Source organism: Camelus ferus, chromosome 18 (genome assembly GCF_009834535.1).
Source record: "Camelus ferus isolate YT-003-E chromosome 18, BCGSAC_Cfer_1.0, whole genome shotgun sequence".
Lineage (NCBI taxonomy): Eukaryota > Metazoa > Chordata > Mammalia > Artiodactyla > Camelidae > Camelus > Camelus ferus.
The window spans coordinates 8,387,095-8,398,294 of NC_045713.1; the positions used below are offsets into that span (position 1 = coordinate 8,387,095).

General features: G+C 65.3%; 1 protein-coding gene across 1 annotated transcript in view; it reads right to left on the minus strand.

The window, feature by feature from the left end:
• Window positions 1–1,890: 1,890 nt before the first annotated feature.
• C18H7orf50 (chromosome 18 C7orf50 homolog) overlaps window positions 1,891–11,200 on the minus strand; it is a 93,347-nt gene continuing 84,037 nt past the window's right edge. The window contains exons 6-8 of the mRNA XM_032461044.1: window positions 7,992–8,167; window positions 3,171–3,252; window positions 1,891–2,526 (exon numbers count right to left, since the gene is read on the minus strand). Coding sequence (XP_032316935.1) covers window positions 2,341–2,526; window positions 3,171–3,252; window positions 7,992–8,167 — 444 coding nt within the window. The 3' untranslated portion in view covers window positions 1,891–2,340. The remainder of the gene's footprint in view (window positions 2,527–3,170; window positions 3,253–7,991; window positions 8,168–11,200) is intronic.

The following is an 11,200-nucleotide window of genomic DNA, read 5'->3' on the forward strand; positions in this document are numbered from 1 at the left end:
TGGCGTCTGTCTGACCCGAGAAACCACTACCTCATTAAGACAAACTCGCCCCTGGACCCGCCTTCCAGACTCACGGTCTGTCAAAGCTGCTTCAACTCATTGACGTGGGAATCGGGACGGGGGCTCGGGATGGGGGACGTCCGCCCTCACCCCCACCCGCTCCCAGAACCGCAAGGTCGGCACTGACCAGAGCGCAGACACACTTCTGGGTGGGGGCTCGTGGCAAAGACTGCGCATGGCTTCTACGGGTCAGTCTTCCAAGCCCAGAACCCAGCAGGACCGCCAGTGCCCCTGTCCGCCCCGAGGGCAGACGTGTGGCTGGGGGAGAGCGGAGTCCTGGCTCCAGGGGCCTGACTTCCCCAGGCCCCTCCAGCTGAGCCTCCTTCCCGCGCGCAGGGCACCCACCAGGACACTGGCTGGACAGTCACTGGCCACACTCAACATCAATTTATCCACAGTGGATACGACCCTCCTAGGGGCTCACGGGAGGGGAGCAGTGAGTCCCTGCTGCTCACCGGCGGAGGCCAGCGGGAAACACCCGCTTCTCAGCCATAAACCCTAGCGCTACAGGCTCCAAGGCAGCAGCTTCCTTCGGGGGGGGGGGGCTGGGCTGCTACCGGTTGGTGGGCTTGGCAGCACCCCCGTCACCCCAGAAAGTGTCACTCGCACCAGCCCAGCCCCATCCTGCCCCCTGGCGGTGCCCATGACCACTGATGTGATGGACACAGAGAACCTGGAAGAGAACAGGTCGGGGGAGCCCCCCCCGCCCTTGTGCTGTGGCCGCAGGCTCGGACCCCCAGCATCAGCCACCCCTGGGGCCATCAGAACGCCACCTCTGACCCGGGGACCCCAGGAACCACTTGGATCCTGAGCCTGGTTCCAACCAAGAGCAGCGCTGGCCCCTCTGATGGGAGCTCAGGGAGGAAGGAGGCCCCTCAGGTCGGCGTCCAGGTGCCTTTGTGTGTGGGCGAGGGGGCGTCCGGTTCGCCAGGACCATCTCCGTTAACGGGCATGAGGACCCGGTACCCTTGGCGCTTCCCTTTCTGATTTAGCCGCCAGGAAACCCAGTTCTCATCAACCCACCCTGACTCCTTACAAGGGACCTGCCCCTCTTTGTATCCTGGGGACCTTCCTGTATCGCACGTCTGTTTCTCAGTGTTTTCTAAGATGTCCCAAAGCTTAGGAACCACGAGGTTGGCCCCCCGGCTGTTGGGCTGTCCAGAGACCGTCTGTGGAGCTGACGCCCGCGTGCTGGACTTTCCCTCTCGTGGCCTCACCTGACGGATGCGAGGCGGGGCCGCTCCAGGGGGGCCTTCCACCGCGGCCGGGCCACCTGGCCCACAGACCCGCAACGGGAGCAGGGCTCCCTGGGGGTGGCCCCAGGCTGGGGCTGCCATGGCCTCAAGACTGGCGGGGCCTGAGAGCCCCCACATCAGGGCAGCTGAGTCCCAGGGCGAGTGTCCTGAGAGCCAGGCAGCGCAGCTCCAAGCCTGCTCCAGGCTGGAAGCCGACCGTGCCGGGGCAGGGAGTCAGGCCCACTGGGCAGGGTTTTACAGAGCACACGTACCCACCCCGGCCTGTCTGTGGGCCCCAGGTTGCGCACACACGGCCCTCCTGCGGGGCCGCTGCCAGGCGGCGGCCCGCTCGCTCCCTCCGAGTGCAGCCTCCAGGGCAGACCGCGTCCATTCCTGTGTGGAGAACAAGTGCTTCCTGGGCTGGGGGGGGGGGGTGGTCACCGCGGACTCCCGGAAGTGGGGCTGCAGAACTAGGGGCCAGCCGCGCGGCAAGAAGCACGTGTGCTGAGCTGCCTGGACTCGTCCTGGGGAGGACAGCCGACCACGCCCACTCCACGGCCTGCAGGGAAACGAGAGCAGATCGCGGGAGAAGAGCCACGGCCTCCAGAGGCTGGTGTTTATTGAAAACACACCCAGGTTTTCCCTGTAACTGGTCAGCAAGGCCATGGCACAGCCCAAGCAGGGAGGAGGAAGGGGCACAAGCCTCAGCTCGGGCCCTGGGTGGGCGCAGGCAGGGGACTGGGAGGCCTGCACCACCAGAGGGACTGCCAGACAGACGTGGGGCCCAAACCTGCCCACTGACGGACCACAGCTGGCGGGAAGGGCCAGCTCCGGCTGGTCTCTACGACGTTCCCAGTAGAAAAACAGACGTTTCCCTCAGTAAGCGACTTCCTGGGGGCCCCTGGAGGCCAGGTTACTGCAGAGTGACCGCATTCTAATGCGAAGAGACTAGAGCCACCACTGCCTCCAGTCTGGCCAGGGAGTCAGGAGGGGGCAGTCCTTCCAAGGGTCGGGCACCTGGGAGCCCCAGGCCCGCCGGCCGCCCCTAGGAGAGCAGCTGCAGCACCTGCCGGATCCGCTGGGTCTTCTCCAGCAGCCGGGGGTCCGCGCCGGGCCCCTCTTCGTCCAGCTCCCGCATCAGCGCCTCCGCCTTCTGCACCGTCAGCTCGCGGGCGCGGCCCCTGAGCCCCTCCAGGTAGGCCAGCAGGGCAGGGAAGTGCTCGTCGGGGACCTGCGGGGGAGAGAGCGGTGGTCAGAGCCCACCAGGAGGCCACTCAGTCTGCAGGGGACGCTGCACCCTGGGCTGTTCTGAGGGTGACTGGCGTCTCCCAGCCTCGGCCTCACACCCGTGCCCTAGCAGGGCCCGCGGTGGGAGAAGCAAGACTTGGCAGCACGCAGGCCGGCAGCCCTGACCATCAGCACCTTCCGTCGCTGAAGGCCCGGCCCCCGGGCCCCAAGTCCAGCCGCTGGGCAAACCAGCAGGGGCTCGTGCTCCCTGAACCCCACCCTCCCTCTAAGCCCAGGTTTCATCTCTGCAAAAGGAAGGCTTGGACGGGTGCTCCCACGGGGGCCTCGCTAGGTTCCACAGACTCTCTGTCATCACACACTGGGCCAGCCGTGAGAACCCGCCTTGAGGAGGAGCCTCTTGGCCAGGCCTGGCTGCTGGGGGCGGGGGGCGGGGGGCTGCCCTTCCCACGCCCCCGCTGGAGGGGCCAGCGTCGAGGGGCCTGGAGACCTCCGGCCACGGTGGCCAGAACAGGCACTGCCAGAGTGTCCACCCCCCCCCCCCCCGACCCAGGGTCAGGTGACCGGGAGGCCTGACTCCTCCTTGCCCCGCCCCCTCCTTGCAGACCCCGCCCCACCGCACACACCCACCTCGTCACAGTCGTACATGTGCAGCAGGAGCCAGGTCTGCCTCGTCTTCTGAAACCTCCAGTTCTCCCGCTTCTGGGCCCAGCTGAGAAAGAAAGGGCACAATGTCTTAAGTGCTGGACAGAAGGAGCCGCAAGGGTCTGTCTGGACCGACGGGCCTCTTGGCTGAGGCTAGGGGTTGCATCCAGGCTCGTGGGTGTCTGCAGAGGTTCCCGGGAGGACCCTCCTCAGCCTGAGGAGCCGAGGGGGCTCAGGGGCCCTGTGCTGGGGGGAGACCTCAGTCCCACACATCTGCTGGGGACCCTCGGCCAGCCAGGTGGCCCGTGTCTGCAGCAGGACGTCAGGACCAGACAGCGCAAGACCACTTCCTTTCAGCTCTGCAAGTCCATCATTTCACGACTCTGCAGGAACACCCTGGATCTCACAAATTAAGTCCTTCCAGAAGCGTTTATTGTGCGCCATGGCAGGCCTGCCCACTGGGGCGGGGACCATCTGCAGCCCGGGAGCGGGAGTGAGCTGGGAGGAGCCAGGAGCCCGGACCCCGAGGGCCACATGGCCTGAGCCTGTCCCAGCGGCCTGGCCTGCTCAGTCACCCACGGGCCTCGGACACCCCAAGCCCTCCAGGGGCCGAGGCCACCACGGCGAAGCCCTGCTGGGCACTGAGAGCAGGTGGCACTAGACGCTGGCACCACAGGGGAAGGCAGGCAGGCGGGTGGCACTCTGGCCAGGGCAGTGGGGCCGGCTCTCCAAGGGGAGACCCAAGCACTGGATGGAGACCCTGAGGCGCAGAGGTCTGCATGTCTGGGACTCGGGGCGCCGGTGGCCATGGGGGAAGGTCTGTGCTGTTTCACACACGCTGTGACCCCTGACAGCGACCCAAGCCCAGCCCCCCTGGGGACCACAGGCACTTCGAGTGGCAGCCACAGAGCAGGACCTGTCCTCCGGGGTGGGGACACAAGACCCCACGGCCCGAGCCTGGAGTCACGTCTCGCCCCAGCACGTATCCTGTGGCCCCGGGTGACGTGCAGGACCCAGTGTGGGCCTGGCTCTGGGGAGAAGCCTGGGCCCAGCGAGGGGAGGGGGGCAAACAGCAGAAGGACGTCAGGAGAGCAGGTGACCGGAGGGAGGGAGGCCACCAGGCTGGGCAGTCATCACCCTGGGCATCCCCTCGGGCTATTCTGAAGTGCCTGGGAGCCGTCTCCGCCTCTGGATCCCTCCCCGAGGCTGCTTATCAACATCAACCTCCTGCCTTGGCTCCAAAACCACCCTTCACTGCCCCCCACCATCGTGAAGACAGAGACGGCCTCCAAAACCGGCCCCTCCCCAGACGCAGCAGTCAGGCAGAAGATGCTGGACAAGGCGAGGGGGCAGGGCCTGCCCTCCTGGTCCAGGAGAGCGCCCTCCCCCGAGGTTCTGCCGCGAGTCTATGGCCACGGCCCCCCGGCTTCTCTGCCACCCAGTGAGCAGGGCTTGGGCCCAGCGTGGCAGCTGCCCCTCGCATCTCCCACTCTGCAGCGTCCTCTGAGTCTCCTCTCACTCCTGGCACATGCTACAGATGGTCACTCTTCATAACCAAGAACAGCTCCCACGGTCGAGCTGCGTGCTCCCACCCCGACCCACGGACTGCCCGGAAGATGGCACGACCTCACTCCCCTGGAGTCTTGGGTCCCTCCTGGGCAGGCAGAGGGCTTGCAGGGCGCACCCACTTCGGGCCCGGGGCTCCGCCGGCCGGGCTCCCATCGCTGCTGCACTGGTGACGTGGACAGGCTGGGCATCGGCCCAAAGCAGTGCCTCCTACCTGAGCCCAGGGCTCCGGTCAGGGTCAGCTCAACCCTCGTGTGGTCAACTGAGCCCCAGAAGCAGCTCGTGTCTGGCACAAACAAAACACAGGGTTGTCAGACTGGCTTCAGATGTGCTACTTGGGCCCACGGCGGGACAAGGGGCACCGGGCTGGGGGCCGGGGTCCCTCGGAAATCCACGATGGTCAGAGAGGAGGCTCCCAGACAAACCAGGACCACATGAAGATCAGTCAAGGACAGGGGCTCCAGCCTCTCCTGGAAACGCCTCCCCAGGAGGCAGGGACCCCCCCAGATGGAAGATGTGTGATTGCAGGCATCCCGAGGTCAGGGATAAAGGATGCTGGACGTTCCAGACAGGGTAAAAGTCGGGTACGGTCACTCCCTGGGAGGGAGGACTGAGCCTGCCACCTGCTCACAGGTTCTGGTCCGGCAGGGAGACCCCTCTGAGCCCCTGAGCTGGTCCTCTGCCCCCTCCCCGGGACACCGTCTTCAGGGCAGCCTCACACGCGGGACAACTCCTGTTTTCAGAGCCTTCTCCCAAGAGCCCAGGTGGGGCCTGCAGATGCCCAAAGCAGCACCCTATGCCCGCCCTCTCGTGGCTGCGGCCTACAGGTGTCTTGGTGGTGGGAAGCTGACCTCAGCTGCAGGCAGAAGGTGCCTGGACTCGACTGGTGTAAATTCGGGTCCTCAGGCCATGAAGGGTGGGCCCTGCTGGCCATCCCTCCCACCCTCTGAGAGAACAGCCTAGCCCAGGATCAGGGGAATGCTGGACGGCCCAGCCTCAGGCGCCTGGGTGGCTCCCATCTCGCCAGCACTCACGCCACGCACCCTACTGGGCTCCCTCTGGCCCCGGGCTGAAAGTCAGGTTGCCCAGGGAGACACACTCCACGCCCCGAAGCCACCCGGCCTGCTGCTCCCCACCTACCCGTCCCTGAGCTGAAGGCCACGGCCACCCTGACCCACCCCACACGGGTGTCCAGAGGCCTGTGGACCGTGTGCGCGTGTGTGGAGCACAATACACACAGCGTGGCGGTCACACCCTGACCACCTGCGTGCTCAGCTCAGGGCCACCAAGCACATTCACGCCGTTGTGCAGCCATCACCCCGTCCATCTCCAGAACCTCCCACCTTCCCAAGTTGAGACACATCCCCATCACTCACTCACTCCCCCTCCCCCAGCCCCCGGCCCCCACCCTCTGCTGTCTGTCTCTGTGACTCCGACTCCCCTGGGGCCCTCACAGAAGTGAGGTCACACAGTGTCTGTCCTGCTGTGTCTGGCTTATGTCACTGAGCACCGTGTCCTCAAGGTCCCTCCACGCTGCAGCAGGCATCAGAGTCTCCTTGCTTTCTATGGCTGAACAATATTGCAGTGTGGGTGGACCCCACCGTGTTCATGCATCTCCGCTGATGGACGCCTGGGCTGCTTCCGCCCGTCGGCTGCGGTGGGCGGTGCTGCCGGGAAGGTGCCGCGTGTGGGGGTCCCTGTCCCCTAAGCTTTTCCCTGATCTGCCCCTCCAGTCTGTCAAGCCTGCACCTCGGTTCAGGTCTTCGTGGTCTCTCCCCTGCACCTTCCAGCACGCTCCCTCCAGCACCGGTTCCTTGAATCCGCCTGCTGCCCGGGCTGCAGGGCCCCGGCCCCTCCAGGTGCCCTGGGCCACCGGCTGTGACTCTTGGCACTTGGCAGTGCAGCTGGATCTGGCAAGTTCATATTCCTAAGCAGGGTGTGGGGCTGGGAAGGCAGTGTGTCTTCTGTGAGCTTCACTTGAAATGAAAAATCAGGCATGATGACCATCAGGTGACCAGCCGGGGTGGGGGCGATGGGGAGGCCATCCCCGGCCTCTGGCTGCTGCCCCTACGGGAGCACAGCAGATGGGGCCCCCGCGACCTCCCATCCACAGGCACTCACCGGGCGCAGCGGGCTGTCGTGCCTGGACAGTTTTAACATGCGTGGCTGCAGCCCCAGCAGAACCATGAACAACCACACACCCTCCCCAAGCTACATGGGACACCTGGGAGCCAGGAGACGTCAGGGTCGAGGAGGCCCCAAGCTCAGTCCCTGCCCAGGACAGAGGACAAGGGACATCCTCTGTTGGGCAGCAGGGACCGGCAGGGGCAGAGCAGACCAGACCTGGCTTCTGTGGGTTGGGACCCACCCATGAGGAAGGATCTCAGGTGGAGACTGGCTGGGCTTCATGGGGGTCCGGGCAGGAGGAGGTAGGAGCCCTGGACTCAGATGGGACTGGAGTGGAGGCCACAGAGTGACTGGCCAAGAGAGACCCTTTCTCCAGGGCCCACATGTCACTGGAGGGCACTCCTGCCCTGCCCATGGGTCTTGCGTGCTCTGAGGACCCCAGAGGAGCAAAGGGCCTGGTAACACACTGTGCCAGGCCCTGGCTGTGGCTGGCAGGGACGCAGGCACTGGTCTGTCCACCAGGTGAGCCCTGCCTAGGCCCAGCTGTCCCTGGAGCGGTCACTAGGCTTGGCAGGGACACCAGGTAGAGTCTAGGGCTTGCCCACAGCCTCCCCTGCTTCCAAGGGAGAGGAAGTGGGAGGAGGGGGAGGAGAGGGGGAGGGGGCGGAACCCGGGGCTGCCTGTGTGGCTGAATCATCAGGCCCTCAGCCAGTTCCAGGAATCTGGACGATTCCGCTTCATACGGCAGCTCCTAACTCCTTCCAAGAAGACCGGGCCCTGCCCTGCCTGTCGGCAGGTTCACATGTGCACACGCACATCCTCAACCCCGTCTGCTCTCCCAGAATCCCCTGCAGGGCCCCGCGGCAACCCTGTTCCTGAACCTGGCTCCAAGCCTCAAACCCCAGTCCTTGGCTGGGCTCCGAGGATTCTGTGCAAAGAACACAAGTTCCTGGAGGGAGACGTGGGGTGTGCGCGACGTGTGACAACAGCGTGACGACAGTGATGCTGATGCAGATGTGGGTGGTGTGGGTGGTAGTGACGATGCCACCGGGTACCCTGGGCCCACAGCCTGCATCCTCCCAGGACACCAGACGCTCCCGGGGCCAGTCTTACCCACACAGGTAGTCCAGGGCCAGCTGGGCCCCTGAGCGCCTGGCCAGTGAGCTCTGGGCCATGGCAACGCCCGCCTCCCGCAGCCGCTTCCGCTCCTCCTTTTTCCGTTCCTTCTTCAGCTTCCTCTCCAGGACCCTCCGCTCCTCTGAGGACAGGGCCCCGAGCACTGCTGCTCCCTGAAAGGCAAAGGGAAACGGCGGTCAGGGTCCCTGGACCCCGCTGCCCGGAGCTCAGACGCTCTCCAGGCGGTGCGTCCCGGCGCAGAGCTCCACACACTCTGCTGGGAAGGAGGAAGGGGCTCCTCAAACCCCTGCATCCGAGGGGACCCAGTGCCTGGGGGAAGCCCTGCGGGATGGCCGGCATGTGTCCCGGGCACCCCCACTGGCTCCTGCTGCAAACCCTGCATGTGCGGGGGGGCCATACCCACTGGGCCCCTCGGCTCTGGGGGAAGCAGGAGGTGCCTGCGCAGAGCTGTCTCTCCTGGGGCTGAGCCCTGGGGGCGGGGTGGGGGGCCTGGGGTCTGTGATGCAATCTTCCTGCCACCTCTGCCCAGAAAGCACGCCCCTCCCCCACCCTGACCAACAAACCAAACAAGAGCGGAGTCCAAGGACTCCAGCAGCTATCCACACACCCCGAGCCTCGGGGACACCGGGGAGTTCACTGTGATTCAGGGCGGCCCCAGGGACTGGCCATGGCCCCAGCGCTTCCAGGAAGGGCTCAAGCCGCTGCCCCACCACATGCCAGCATTCAGAGCCCCCGCCCCCGTGAGCAAGGCAAGGGGCCCTTCCCACACGCCCCAGTAGGCCCTGCACAAATGCCAACCCCGACAACCTGTGTTCCCCCTCAACACCCGCTCCTTCTGGAATCGTCTACAATAGATCAGCTCTCCCCAGCCCCTCCCTCTCCCTCCTTAGAACCAGCTGGATGCACCCACAGTGGCGCTTCGGGGCCGCACTGGGTAACTCACAGACCAACCTGCACAGGAGATGCTTCCAGACAGGGCCCCAGGCTTTCCTGGGGGGGGGGGGGACGGGGACCCGCTGAGCATGTGCCCCGCATGCACACGTGCACTGCACTGCAGCTGGGCCAGCGAGCTGGGGGATAGCTGGGGGCCCGAAGGGCAGGGCAGCAGCGGCTCTGACCACAGGGGTGGTCAGGGGTGGGTGTGCGCTCACACTACACTCACGCCTAAAACACCCACGCCAGTCGCAGGCTCCCACTGATGGGGGTGAGTTTTAACGTTCTTTTTACTGGGGTGACACTGGTTTACGTCACGTGAGTTTTCATGCCTGTGTGCCCTCCAGCGTGCCCGCCACCAAAGCTGCGGTCTCCTCTGTCACCGTGGGGTCCGCCCTCTGGCTCAGCACACCCCTAGCCCGCACCCTCCCAGTCTCCATGTCTTCCTGTTTGCCTCCTTGTACGTGGTTTAGATTCCACGTGAGTGAACTGACACTCGCACAGTGACCTCTGGGTCCATCCAACCTTAAGTGGGATCTGCTGGGGTCTAGGAGACACACCCGCTGGCTCCCAGAAAAGCAGGCAACCCCCCAGCCCTGCAGGCCAGGCCCTGCCCTCTGAGCCACATCGGGGGCATCACACAGGCCACCAGGCCGAGTCCCAGTGAAGGCTCAGGGCTGCAGCAGTGGTGGGTGGGCCTGGGGGTCTGTCAACGCTGATCCTGGAGGGAGGCCCATAGGTTGGGCAGGTCTGGGAAGGGACAGGGAGGGTGGGAAGCATCTGCCCCCGTGGTGGCCACACCCCCTACGGCTCCAGGTGTCGCTGGGGCATGGCAGTGCCCTCAAACCCAGGGCCTGGCCTCTGACAACCCCCTACTCTGACCCTACGGGGTGCTGGCTGCTGCCCCAAGGCCAGAGGACCCTGGTCACTAGAGAGGGGAGCCCTGTCCCACTCCTGAGGGCTCCTGGGGTGCTCTGTGGGCCCAGCGAAAGCCCGTGAGGTACAGCAGTCACCAAGGAAGGGCACAGGAAGGAGGCACGGCCCTGGCTGCAGGGCTGGCAGCGGGAACTTGAACTAGCGTGGGCCCGGGTGGAGGAGGACGTGGGCCAGGCGGGTCCCTCGGGGAGGATCCCCCAAGGGTCCAGCCACTTCTCCTGGGGCTTCCAGAATGCCCAGCATTGAGAGCCTAGGTCTCGGGTTAGGCACAGAATCTGAAAACTACAGAAAAATCTCCTTTAAATCATTCCCAATTTGGTCAGTGACCTCTGAGGCCCTGTCCCGCTGAACTGGTGGAGACAGCCAGCGGGCATGAGCGCTGCTGGTGGCACAGCCTGTTCCTGCAGGGTACACCGCCTTTGGGGGCCAACGCCAACACTCAGGGATTAACACTAGGGTCTTGGTTCCCAGACTGTGGTTTTGGGGCCACCAGGAGATCCCGAGAGGCTGCCAACACTCCGGCTGCCGGGCTGAAGGGCCCCCAGCCCCACCCCAAACCAGCCTCTCCTCCCCTTCCCTCCAGGGAGCGGAGTCTCTAAGAAAGGGGACTGACCCCAGAGGGCGGGGAGGGGCCCGTGTAGACCCAGGAAGGACTCAAGAGGTCTGTCTGGTCATCGTGGTGCCAGTTTCCCTTCTCTGGGGCCCCCGGCAGCTCAACCACGGTGTCAGGCCTTCAGGGTGAGGTTTTCCCCTGTTCCATGTGCATCTAGGGGTGGGTAGTCCTGAGGCCCCTCTGTCCCAGTCTGTGGTGGGGCGGGCAGCCCAGGAGTCCTCATCCTGCAGTGGGGGGCTGGAGATGGGGGGGTGACATGGGAGCAGCTGAGGGTCAGCCCTGAGGGCATCGTGAGGACCACCCGGCCAGACTGAACTGGACACAGACGTGGGGCCACTTGGCACAACAGTGTGCTGGGGCGGGGGAACCCCCCATCACCCCGCCTCTTGGGAAACTCAGGTCCTCCAGCTGGTGCGACCCATCCAGACAAAATCCCACCCAGCCCCTCCTGTCTGGTCCTGAGCCAACCTGTCCACTTTGGGCTCTCCGTCAAACGAGGGACTTCTCGCACGTTTATTCTGGGGAGGGGTCTCAACTGCCCACCACCACCCTCGGACATACATAGGGCAGCGCTGGGATGAGAGGAGGCCCTGTCTGTGCACTGCCTCATTCCTGCCCACTGGGTCAGCTGCCCCGGCCGAGACGCCCCAGAGCTCCGAGCGCCCCAGACCCCAGGCGTCCAGCCATCACCCAGCCTGAGCTT